The 12,911-nt window shown below is 48.4% G+C and overlaps 3 protein-coding genes across 3 annotated transcripts; 1 reads left to right on the top strand and 2 right to left on the bottom strand.

Annotated features, from left to right (window-relative positions):
* Positions 1-2,214: 2,214 nt before the first annotated feature.
* Positions 2,215-4,586, bottom strand: AO090003000146 (putative telomere silencing protein Zds1; the record flags this gene model as incomplete). The annotated part of the gene is made up of 3 exons (XM_023234753.1): positions 2,215-2,229; positions 2,254-4,406; positions 4,562-4,586. The coding sequence occupies 3 exons, from the start codon at positions 4,584-4,586 to the stop codon at positions 2,215-2,217; spliced, it is 2,193 nt and encodes a 730-aa protein (XP_023089845.1).
* A 2,926-nt stretch (positions 4,587-7,512) lies between these two features.
* AO090003000147 (SYLF and SH3 domain-containing protein) lies at positions 7,513-8,970 on the bottom strand (the record flags this gene model as incomplete). Its single annotated transcript, XM_001819321.3, has 4 exons — positions 7,513-7,534; positions 7,594-8,657; positions 8,732-8,835; positions 8,928-8,970. 4 exons carry the CDS (start codon positions 8,968-8,970, stop codon positions 7,513-7,515), a joined length of 1,233 nt encoding a protein of 410 aa, XP_001819373.1.
* Positions 8,971-9,783: 813 nt separating this feature from the next.
* Positions 9,784-11,743, top strand: gem1 (ERMES complex Ca(2+)-binding regulatory GTPase GEM1; the record flags this gene model as incomplete). The annotated part of the gene is made up of 2 exons (XM_001819322.1): positions 9,784-9,793; positions 9,852-11,743. The coding sequence occupies 2 exons, from the start codon at positions 9,784-9,786 to the stop codon at positions 11,741-11,743; spliced, it is 1,902 nt and encodes a 633-aa protein (XP_001819374.1).
* Positions 11,744-12,911: the final 1,168 nt, after the last annotated feature.

Genomic DNA, 12,911 nt, shown 5'->3' on the forward strand with positions numbered 1-12,911 from the left:
CCGTAGAGGTTAAAGTATCCACTGATCAAGGTCTGTTGAGTGAGGACTCCATTTCCTTTCTCCACATCCATCTGCCAATCCCGGGTAAACAGCATAGCCCCGCTTTCTTAAGACGTATATCGAGGAACGAGAAAAATATTGACACAGTTATTGACGACGAAGATGTATAATCAAAGGGCGAGAAACGGAAGTAATGAAATAATAGTAATCAAAATGCACAAGTATTCTTACCCCGCGCCGGTTTGGTCATATGTATATGATGGCGATAGTGGTCACACGGCAGAAGACAAAACGATGCATATGTAAAAGTGGGTTTGACACCTGTAACCAAAGAAAACCCCACCACGGACCCAAAAACGAAATAGTAAAATCACGAGTAAAACCACAGCAGAATAAGAGCAAAGTCCTGCAAATTCAAGGAGGACCGACGTAGAAGCGTGAATGAGCACAACGCTGTGAAAAGACGACGATATAAATGGCACAAAGCACGCGATATCAATCTCGAACCAGCAAGACGATCCACGGCATAGTGATTATCTTCGAAGGACTATATTGCGTATCGAAATGGATGAAAGACAGCGACGGTGGGAATAGACTCGATCGTCTCAGAAGATCCATCCCAGTATCACCCATAATGCCAGACCGATGGCGATGACTATCCCGGCGACTTTCAAAACGGCGACGGTATCGCCTTGACGTGCCATGCGCGTCAAGCGGCTGGCGCTGCCTGTCAGGCTTGTTGACAGGGAGGAGAAGACCTGATTCTGTATTCCGGCATTAGTTACATGTGGGTATTGGTCCAGTTGAATGATGATGAGGATGGACGTGATATCGGTCAAAATCTGGTGGGGTGGCGACATACGGAGTGGTCGAGAGTGTCTTGATCTCGGGCATTATCGTGGATATCGATGGTTACGGATTTCAGTGCCGAAACTTTCGACGACAGGGAGTTCAGAAGGGCGTTGTTTTGTCTGTAGGTAAATTATCAGCAAGTTGGTCCTTGAAGCTGCATTCTTGGGCAGCCCCTGAGACGGTGGAGAGGAAATGTGTGTCGTACTGTTCACGTTCGTAGGCGTCTCCCATCTTGTCAGATATGATCGCTTTCCTGTAGATCCAGGTTGTATGTCTGTCACTGCTCGGTTGGCCAGTTGATTAAAGTTTGAATGAGCCAGTATCGCTAAAAATTTGGGCAAGTTGAGGAATATAGGGAGTCGATTGAGGTACGTTGAGACGAGGTGAGTACAGCCACAGCAGACCAGTACTGATGATGGCGAGGCCCGTGGGGAGATTAGATGCCGCTTATCACGTGATACTATCTCCGCAATATATGTCTACAAATCTGAGAAACCGCACAAGATAGTACTCAGGTTGCAATGATATACGTAGTATATTCTATACAGTACCTTGGCCCTCATCATTCTAGCTTTCAGAGAGCCTCCAAATCTACTGTGTGCCATGCCATCATGTACCGATCCAAGAGTAAATCAGCCCTCGGGTATGGAAAAGGGGACAAGTATAGCTTCCTTGAACATGCAGCATGATAAGCTGTCGGTCCATTGAAACATATGAACTGAAAGGATAGAAATGTATAATAAATGTGTCAAAACAACCAGAAGTGAGAATGAATCGAGAACCCCAGACGCTATGCAAACAAATCAAAGAAAAATTGCCGATCCAAGGCAACATGATTTGCCAAGCACTACCTGGCATGACAAATACCGCCAGATGCAAGGCGTTATATAGGGATGAGACGGAACAGTATGTTAGGGTGCAAGCAGACAGTGGTGGAATCATAGGATTTCGTCACTGGGTATGTGATATGATTGATGCCTTCGTCATCCTTTGAAACAGCAAAAGGCATGTACAAGAGATAATGAGAAGGACGTGATCAGTGTACAATGTTATGGGGGGAAGGGGGCTGACAAAGCAGGGGTATTTGAATGTGCTGTAGAAGAAATAAGGTAAGGGACAGGGTACTCCTCTTTCCTGTCACCACATGTCATCATCGTCATCATCTAGCTGGACATCGTCACCGAATGTCGAGTTTCCATACTGATAATGTCCGGGGCCATATGCGTGCCCGTTTTCATAGCCACTTTTGCTACCACGTGTATGTTGTCGGTAAGAATCATGAGAATCATCACCATATTCATACATTTGAGGATCATCGTAGGAGCTATCGCTGTAGTGTTGCATCTGGGCCTATACAAGAGGTTAACGGGTGTGTAGCTATAGAGAGTAAATAGTACTAACCTCTTGATATTGCTGGTACCCTGAATAATCATCCTGTTGGTCCCTTGCCTTCTGATGTCTCTGCGATGCCGACGAAGCGAGCATTAGGGGATGCATTTGTTGTACCTTGGCCAAGTACGAATACATGAAGTTGCTGAGTAGAACCTGTGAGTACAACGCGCGCCGGGGGTTCGCAAGCTTGATGTGGGCCATTCTGTAAATAGCCCTCTCTTCCAGAATGGTGAAACGGGTCCAAGGATAATCAACATCAGGCCGAAGTTCCCGTGGTGGCGGGTCAGGAGACAAGGTCCGAGATGAGCTTTTCTTATGATGACTATCGGTACTGCTCTTTTTCTTGCCACCTCCAAATAATGAAGAGAACAAGCCGGACTCCTTCTCTTTCTTTGACTCCCCCGAAGTCCTTCTAACATGGTCCTTTCGACGTTCTTCTTCCAATTTAGGGTCGAGCCGGTCCAAGACAAGGCTCTCACGTCCACGTTGCCCTGAATCGTTAGAAGACGGGAGAGCGTTCGCTGTCTCATGGACTTTATCAACTAGTTTGGCTTTAATCTTCTTAGCATCGCTCTCCTTGTCCTTTTTCTTTTCTTTGTCCTTGTCCTTGTCTTTCTCCTCGCTGCCTAACAGCCAGTGCCAGCTCGACTTGCGGCTACCTTCTGACTCCTTCTTATCCTTCGATTTCTTCGTTTCAGGCTTGCGTTCCTCTGACAAGGTAGGAATGAATGAAAGACTATCTGTCCGGGTGCTATTTCCTGGCAGAGCCTGAGGACTGTTAGCGAAGTCACTAAGGGTGCTCGCGCTGTCCTTGCTATGCATGCGGTTGTGTAGTGACCATTTGCTTGAACTTTGATCGTAGTTCCCTGATCCCTTCGCCGGCGAAGACGATGGCGATGGGGAGTCATGAGCGAATCCGCGCCCAGAGGTGGCACTTGACAGTGAGGTTTGGGTCGTAGGTGCTGCGTTAGATTCCGGTGGAGGGGTCTCAATAATCTCTGGAATCTTTTGTTCTGTAGGCGGAATGTTCAAAGTTGACCGCCCATTTGAGCTAAGGCGCGAGTGCCACTGACGTGTCTGCGAGGATGCATTTGTTTGCCCCCCAGTTTCCACTGTTGAGGACTCACTTGGCCGGTCATTTCCAGACTGCGGCTGGTCCGAGACAGATTCAGGCGCGGAGCGGGTTGTTTCGTTAGAGGGTGATGCTGCGGACTGAGCAGGTATTCCCGAGGCCTGATTTCGGGTTATGCTGGGAGTGGGATCGGTTGATACTCGGGTGAGACCCGAGGTAGCCTGTTCACCAAAGGAATTTGCAGTTGATAAGGTACCCTCCTTCAAGTCGGAGGCTTTTGCGAATCGCTTGGAATAAGGGAGCTTTTCACCCTTTTTCAAACTTCCTGCCTTTCTGTATTGAGTCCTCGTGGATCGTCTAAGACTGTGACCTGGGGGCGCGGGTGGAAGGATCGGCCTGTCTTCATCTGCCGTGATTCCGAGGTTCTGAATTTCATTTAACAAAGTAACAGGACTCGTACTTCGCGGTTTAGAATTATCTACCAAGCTTTCCAATTCTTGTAGATTAGGGGTCAGAGGATCCCGTCTCGACTGAGATCGTTTTCTTTCTAACCGTTCTGCGCCATCCGTATAGCCATGAGAATTGTCGATTTGTCTAGACAACATAGACCTTTTCCGCCTAAGACCTCCACTTGATCCTTGGCGTTCCGGTCCTAGGGAGTTGAAGTCACCAGATCTCCGCTTTATTTGCTCCGTCTTACTCTCGAGGAAGGATTTGAACTCCTTAGGGGCTAACTCTGGATGCAGACGTGCAGGAACCCAAAATAACCGAGCAGCGTCATTTTCGTCGGCGGAGGGGGAGGGTGGTACGGAAAAATCGGAGTTGAAGCTCGGAAGGTCAGGATCACCCGTGGCAGCTACATCCATGGACATTCGTCGGATAGCGGCAAGATTGTTGAGTTCTTGGGCCACAGCAGCAGGGTCTGACTCGTAGTCAATGTCGTTGAGGGGGAAAGATGTAGTGGCGGTGTCTGTTGATCCAGGTGATGCGGTTGAGCTAGGTGATGCTGGACTGCTACTTTCCCTATCCAAAGAAGTGGCCCCATCAGTGGGCGGCCGGGACTTTCCGTTCACGGGGTGATGATTGTTGACTGCATTTAAATGGTTCTGCAATTGTATTGACTGCGGCGAGGTAGGGGATGCAGCGCCGGCAAGGTTCGGAGGAATTATTGAGATCGATTCACTCAAAGGGGAGGAAATATAGCTGAGGCGCTGGGAGTTCCTTCTGTCGTAATCATCATCATACATATGACCAATGGCCTCCGTGACATGGTGACTTGGGTCACTAATCGACAGGTGAGATGCATGGCCTCTCCGCGTTGCGTATCCTCCGCCAGCCTCTGAGGGACTCGATGTAGCCTAAATGATCGAAAATAAGTTAGTTTAGGTAGAGCTCTCATATGCAACCCGCAAGGTTCTGGATTGCCTGACAACCCATGATCAGCCATACAACCTTGCCTTTAGACACAAATCTAGGGCAAGGACGAAAGGAGTGATTGGGTGGATTCTTTCGGGAGTGGAAAAAAAATATAAAATAAAATAAATAAATAAATAAAAATTGGAAGGCTAGCGAACGGTAAGGGTCATGTCGACTAACGCACCTGCATGAGAGCGGTTTGACCGGAAACCTAGGAGGAAGACGACCCGAAATTGACGGAGGACCGAAGGGCGATAGGATACTCGCCTCGTGGAGAGGAGGTCACTATACCACCAGGGCGGGCGAAACTTGAAAATAAGAGGGTGTTCATGGAATCATGGAAGCGGGGAAGAAATGTCGATGGAGAGGAACAAACACCAGTGTACCGGGGGGGACGAGAAGATGCGGATAAGGGTTAGGCATCCGGCGACCTTGGGGCTTGTCGCAGAGTTTCTAGAACAAAGAGACGAGTTTGAGGGAGGTCGGAAAGAAGAAGGGGGTATTGAGCCGACGTAAGAAGGAGGCTGAAGAAAGTTTCTGGTGGTGAATGTCGGATCAACTGTAATCGGTTTGGGGAAATGGTGGATGAGGATGGGAAATAGCAATTCGGGGGGGTTGTTCGAGGAGAAAGCCGTTTGGTTGGTTGGCTGGACTTTGGACGGCTGGTTGGCGGGCGGCGAGGGAAAAAGCAGACTTGCAGTTGCTTCACTTCCACTTAGTTTGTGTGTAGAACAACGGTTCGGTCCAGATTTAGAGTCGGTGATCGGGGGTTTAATGATTATTACTCCATATTATACACTAACCCTCATACCCTTCAGATCTTTTTTTCAGGGGGCAGGTCACTTGCTCTTTTTTATTTTTTTATTTTCTTATTCTTTTCTGTCTGAGCTAGGTCACACCGATCTGATTTATGTCCATGGGTGCAAGAAGAATAGATTGATTGATTTGATCAGGTCAATTTGGGAGAGTTACTAGGTATACTATCTCTTATTATAATCATACCCTTGACTGTCAACCACCGCGCTTAGTCACATTTCTTTGCTCCACTGTTTTTCAATGGGACGATCAGAGTGGCCCTGTCTGACCGATAGGCGATCGTTGATCAGCATGTTCCCAGTGCTTGATAACGAGTAATAGGATTCGATTTCCGAATGAATCTGCTCTCGATTTGTTTCACACTACGGAGTATTGTTCTTGAGAATGGAATTTTATGTTTGATCTTTCCCGCTGCGTCCGTTCATTCTTAGTGATTCTGGTTAGTTCCGTTCGATGTGGGAGCGTCTATCACGTGTCCCACGGCAAAAGTATATAAAATCCGCAACTTAATCCAACCTCTGATGTCCACTCGAACAGCCAAGCCACAAGGATATGTATGCTAAGGAAAATATACATCCATTCCTCAGTGGTTCCGGTCATGCTGACTAGTGGTGAGACTTACTGTCCGCCTCCCCCTTTTAGATATGTCTTTATTTTCCTTTTCGAATTTGCTTTTGGCTCTTATAAGAAAATGCTATTCATCTAATTAAGACCGTGATCATCTCTGATGTTCTAATAGGGTTTTATCTGTTGTACTATGATATGTACATGTTCTTTTGAAGATTATTTTTTCTCACCAGTCTTCCCCTGCCATGCAAGGGGATGGATAGTGGATAATTGTATAATCAAAGAACCACACTGGCTCCGTGATTGCACTTATTGGACACCTGATCGAATTCATGCGCTCATAGTCCTCCACTTAATCATTAGTAGTATATTATTGCCTTGAAAGCTCATGTGTTCGCAAAGAACACACGCTGGGCTGGAGGTCCGTGGCCCGTCCACCATCTCCATTAACAAGCCATCATCGGGAATGTTGCCATGCCTTTCTCAGCCTTGTTGACCTCTGACAACCGAGAAAAGCATTAGCTAGCCACCTCTTTACATTTTACTAGTATTACTTGGCGGGTCTCGTGCCTCGAGTCCGTGACCTTCATTGGCTGAGAGCGTCTGATGACTTCGGAGGAATTTATGGCTGGCGGGCCCTGCCCCGTGGATAATACATAGACGTGAGGTACGAGTGGAATGGGATATCGCTTAATCCGTCTAAAGTATTCCTAGGAATGTACACGCACGTTTTGCACAGAATGTTCGCTGAAGACTCTTCGCCCTGACGACACTCTATGACTCGGGTTTGGTGGGCGGTCCCTTCTTTGTTTCATCCCTTCCTTTGAGGGAAGCCAAATAAACTGGATACCGCGCAGCTAACTCTCACAAGCGAGGAGAAGAGGGAAAGAAAGGAGAACCGAAACAAGATGATGTAATCCACGAATGACATAAACAGCGCAGAGGGGAAGTTTTCATTCTAAAACCAAACCTGTAAGCCAAATCCACATTTCACGCATGCACAAGGATAATGGAAACTATAAACACCAGGGACAGGAAACAAGGAACACGGAACAAAAATAGAAGGAAAAGGAAAAGAAAAAGAATACAGAAAGACAGACAGGGAAGTGCTGCAAAATCCAGATATACAAAACATCCCTGAGGTTTCCATCTCACGGGTTCATCCCGGACACGCCGGTCAAGCCACTTCGTGTAAGAATAACACCATCGCTTACACTAGAAGCTGAAACAAGAATTTCGACCAAATTGGGTACGATACGTCTTGCAGTATGGACCGAAACGCATTCGGTTCGATTGTGAATCATGAAACGACGAAAAAATTCGGGGAAAAAAAAGGGCTTGATTTCTTGGTTCGTTAGGATTCGTTGCGCATTAGCCAGGGGTTGGCAGTAAGATTTCTAGGCTGTGTCGACATAGTTCCTAAAAACGGTTCATTAGTCCAAAGACTTGAGCTAACTGGGAAGAAAACGTTTCCTTACGCAGGGAAGATGCCAACCCGATCTCCGATGCGCCCCGTCCACCAGTCTTCCTTCTTCTCGGTGCGTTTAACAATCGTGATGATGTCGCCTTTCTTGAAGCCCAGATCCCCTTCTTGATCCGCATCGAAGGTGTAAAGGGCAATCGCCTGGTCTTGGCGCAGAGAAGGGGCTTGTCCTGTCCGTTGCCCGAAAACAGGCTTGGGTGCTGTGGGCCGGCTGGGCTTGTGGTCAGAATAAACATAGTCCTCCTCGAATGGCGCTGTGTTACTTCGGTTGCGGCCGTATGTGTCAAAGGTATCATTGCGAGGGCTACGAGTGGTTGATGAGCGACTCAAACCCCCGGCAGGCCGGTCGTATATATCATCCGCCCATGTGTTTGCGCGGCGTGGTCGGTCCCGGTACTCGTAGGTATCCACATCATTGGCACCTGTGCGGTCACGTCGGAGACCCTGTCCGTACGCATCTCCCCGTCGTCCTTCCCACACCACGTCATCATGATGGTCGTCGTAAATGGGTATATCATTGTACATCCCATCCCCGTTTCTCGTGTTGCCATAAAATGCGCGGGAGTTTAGCACACGCATGAGGGGTTCCGCGCTTGGGGGAGGTCTAATAGTCCCACTGAGTAACTGCCGAGCTGACACTCGGCTATTGTAGAGTTTCTCGTTCGCATCCTTCCGTTCCACTAGCATGCTTCCCTCCAAGCTGATACCTGCGAAAAGACCCTTCGTCTTGGAGTAAGAGAAGACTGCGGCCACGCCTTTTGTGCTTGCCGCTCCGGCAGCCTCTGCATTGCGGCCCACCGGTCCTGCGGCGAGCGAAACGTTACCACCAAGAGTTAAAGTTCCCACCTGAGAAAATGTTCGGACAGCGGCGGCATCGTTGAGAATGAAGACGAAGTCAGTCAATTCGAATCCAATCTGACCCCCGAATCCGGCACCTGCGGTTGCAATAGCCGAGGGAGCAGACCAGGAGCCATCCGCCAAGCGGGCAACAACTACGCCCGATCCAAATCGGGCGGAGCCTAGGAAACCGGCCTTAAGAACGGTGAGGACCGCAAGCCCCTAGCAAACCAGCAGTCAGTTTCCGACGGTACTTTATTTTTATCCACAAACGTGTTTGCGAGATCGTTCTTTACCTTAGCACCTGCTAGGATTTCAGGAGGAATGATCTTATCAGGACCAAAAGCTTGTCGAGGGTCGATAAACGAGGCGAGAATTTTACCAGCCTTTCTACACTCGCCTGTTGTGTAGAAACAGCGTTAGTATACGACTCTTAAGCCCCCTCTATGAGAAGTGCGGGGAAACTTGGGCGGGTAGTGAAATGACACATACTATTCAAAGACGAGGGCAAGGGATTGTGAATCCCGAGAGGCATTTTGACTGTGCTCGCTAGAACCTGAAGGGTAAAGTTGGTAGGAGAATTGAAGGAGGTTCTAGGAGACGACTGCGCCGGAGAAATTGATAGCAGGATATTCTGCGGAGTCCGTTCGCCGTTCGGATGGGGAGACGACCGAGAGGTGGATCTGACTAAGTGACAGGTTCACAGTTAACTAAATAAGGTCGAGATTCCCGCAGTTCCGGTTGTAAATGAGTGGTGGGATTACAACTAAGATAAACCACCGCAGTAAAGGATCGATGGAGAAGAGACTTTCACAGAATCTATAGGTTAAAAAATGGTGAATTTTTCTTGGGTTAATCAATCATCCATAACTCAAGTGATCAGCAGCCTTCGGACGAGGGTAAGTTCCGCAAGCAGCCTGCCGCGGTATGTTTAGAGTGGTAACAAGTGTGGCTGGGTCGTTCTATCAGCTTCTCTTCGATGACATCGTTTGTAAACGTAAAACCATATTATAGTACAAAGTACCAACATAGTATACACCTCCTACAGCCACAATATGATAGAAGCTATTCCCCCATCGATGAAATTCGAAACAGGCCACCTCCTCGTCGCTTTCACGTAGTACATCAATATTTGATTCCAGCTAACTATTGAAACCTGAGGCTGCAAGACGGCACAGCCACCGCCGAACCTCCGAGGATCACCGCAATAGCAACTGAATACCGAAAGACCTTTGCCCAACCATTTGAGTCTACCTTTTCCGATTACAGTGCTGCATTAGCATTTCATGAAGAATGCATCTGGCAATGATTTGAGAGAGGCGATTTCAATCGCTTTCCTTTGTTCAAAATGGCTACAGGTGCGATAAAACTGTCAACAACACTAGTTAGGTCACGGGCGACACTGACACTTTCCAGTGCGAATTTGTGTTTGTGGAGATGAGGGTACTGGAAAGTCCAGTCTCATTACATCACTTGTGAAAGGGGTCTTCGTGACGAATAAGATCCAGCCAATTTTGCCCCAGATTACGATCCCCCCAACGATCGGAACCCCCGAGAATGTCACGACAACTACAGTGGTGGACACGTCCGCTCTCCCTCAAGAGCGGAGCAACTTGGCAAGGGAGATCCGGAAATCGAACGTGATTTTGCTTGTATATTCAGATCACTACAGTTATGAACGAGTGGCACTATTCTGGCTTCCGTACTTCCGCTCTTTGGGAGTCAATGTACCCGTGGTACTATGCGCCAACAAGTCCGATCTCGCCGCGGATCATAGTGAAGCACAAGTTATTGAGGAAGAGATGTTACCGTTGATGGCAGAATTCAAGGAAATCGATTCATGCATTCGGACAAGCGCGCGAGAACACCGCAATGTGAACGAGGCTTTCTTCCTCTGTCAAAAGGCGGTCACTCACCCAATCGCGCCCTTGTTCGACTCTAAGGAGTCGGCTCTGAAACCGGCAGCCGTCGCGGCATTACAACGGATTTTCTATCTCAGTGATAAGGACCGTGATGGTTATTTATCTGATAAGGAGCTCGAGGATTTCCAGATGAGGTGCTTCGAAAAGCCTTTGAGTGAGGAAGACTTAGTGCATATAAAAGAAACCATTCAGAAGACACATCCAACCTCAGTGGCCCCTTCTGGTATTGACTGCCGGGGATTTATACATCTTAATAAGATGTATGCGGAGAAAGGACGCCATGAAACCGTCTGGATTATACTGCGCGCTTTCCAGTACACAGACAATCTCTCGCTTCAAGAAAGCTTTCTCCACCCAAGATTTGAGGTCCCACCGTATGCGTCTGCCGAGCTTTCCCCGGAAGGATATCGATTTTTCGTGAATCTCTTTCTCCTCTCAGACAAGGATAACGATGGGGGATTGAACGACGCCGAGCTGGCGTCGTTATTTGCGCCAACCCCAGGCTTACCCGCTTCATGGGCAGACGGCTCATTCCCATCTTCTACTGTACGCAATGAAGCTGGTCATGTTACACTTCAGGGCTGGCTTGCACAATGGAGTATGACTACCTTTACATCGCCCAAAACTACCTTGGAGTATCTGGCATATCTTGGGTTTGAATCATCCGACAGAAGCAATCCTTCTACAACGGCTGCATTAAAAGTAACTCGGCCACGAAAGCGAAGAAAGCGCCCTGGACGGGTGGGTCGTAATGTTGTACTGGGTCATGTCCTTGGGCCTCCCGGCTCAGGAAAGTCTGCACTTCTCGATGCCTTCCTTGCGCGCGGTTTCAGCACTACATATCATCCTACAATCCAACCCCGCACTGCGGTTAACACGGTGGAACTGCCGGGGGGTAAACAATGCTACCTGATTCTGGACGAGCTGGGTGAGCTAGAGCCTGCCATACTGGAAAACCAGGTGAAGCTATTGGACCAGTGTGACGTGATTGTGTACACTTACGACTCCTCGGATCCCGATTCATTTGCGTATATCCCTGAATTACGATCGAAATACCCTCACCTCGAGGAGCTTCCAAGCGTGTTTGTTGCTCTCAAGGCCGATCTCGATCGGACTACCCAACGGGCTGAGTACCAACCGCACGAATATACTGCAATGTTAAATATGCCCAGCTCACCTCTGCATGTTAGTGTGACTTGGAGCTCAATGCAAGAGGTCTTTGTGCATATCGCTGAAGCGGCTATGGAGCCTAGCACGGCGTTTCCACGGAGTGAGGAAGATGTTGAGGGTAAATGGATGGCCTGGGGAATTGCACTGGGCGCTGTTGTCTGTGCTGGAGCAGCCGCAGTAATGATTTGGCGACGGGTGAGTGGAAGTGGAACTTGAGGATGATGCCCTTGTCTTTATGGCGTTGTATGCAAGATACCCAAGGCATTCATTCAATCAGCGATGAATGGGCAGAGAGTTGGCCTTTTAACGTTCAGGGAGAAAAAAAAAGCGCATTTGTACACCGTCCGAATTATAATGTACTCGTAGTAATATCATTATAATTTTGTCTCCTTATCTTAGTCGAAGTGCCAAAGGGGAAATTATTTTGACAGTGCCGATCTGGGATCGTTAAGAATGTTTTTGTTAGGCTATTGTAGACAAAGCGGAGAAAGATATGGAAAGACCGATAATCATTGGAACAGCGGTTGGGAAGCCCCACGGATCCGCCTCGTGCACGCGAGAAAGCGGCGGCCAACCCCAGAAAAGCTTCTCCTCACGAACGCCTCCCCTCTGTCGCTCTCCGCTTTCCTCTATTTCCCCCTGAGAGCTTCACGTTTTCTTCGGTTCGGTAACATAGACAGTCCTTTCCCCCCCTGTTTCCCGGCCGTTGTTGAATACTTAACCCCGATAGCTTCTCTGTGTTCCCAGCTGCAGACGGAACTCCGATCGTTTCTCCGCCCATCATTGCTAGGCTGAACTGCTGCTTCACCACTCCCCGGTAGCCCCGGACACTTATCATCGATTGTGGACAGGCTTTGGAGGGTCCTGTTTTGTTTATTTTGGAATTTTGTGCATGGCCTTATCGGTTCTTATTAACTAATTTCAAGTCTCCAAATCACGCCACCTTGGGCAGCACCATTCGGGGTGCCGCTCTGGGGGGAGAATTCACCACAGAATTGCGTGACTAGCCTATTGCAGCTGCCATTGTCTCACAAGTGATTCATTTGCATTAGCTGATTTGTGGTTATCAGCACGGTAGCAACCATGTTGTAAGGCTCACCCTCCACAGCCCATGATCTATGCTCACCCTCTTATCTGTTTTTCTGTTGAATGTGTTGATTGGTTGGCATGTGGTTTGTCGCTGTTACAGTTTAACTTAGCTTTGTTCTTCACTCTGTTACTTAGTTTTTTAAGCTTTAATTTTGTCGTGCTTCTCCTTAGATGACGGCATTGTTGCGACGTTTCTCTTGCTGACTTCGTACCAGCGTCCTACCCCCACCTCCGCCTCGCTATACCGTACCGGTTGCATACGCAGCTGGCGCGTCGAATGGCATGGCGGTTCCGG

Source organism: Aspergillus oryzae, chromosome 2 (assembly GCF_000184455.2).
Source record: "Aspergillus oryzae RIB40 DNA, chromosome 2".
In the NCBI taxonomy this organism is placed as follows: Eukaryota; Fungi; Ascomycota; class Eurotiomycetes; order Eurotiales; family Aspergillaceae; genus Aspergillus; species Aspergillus oryzae.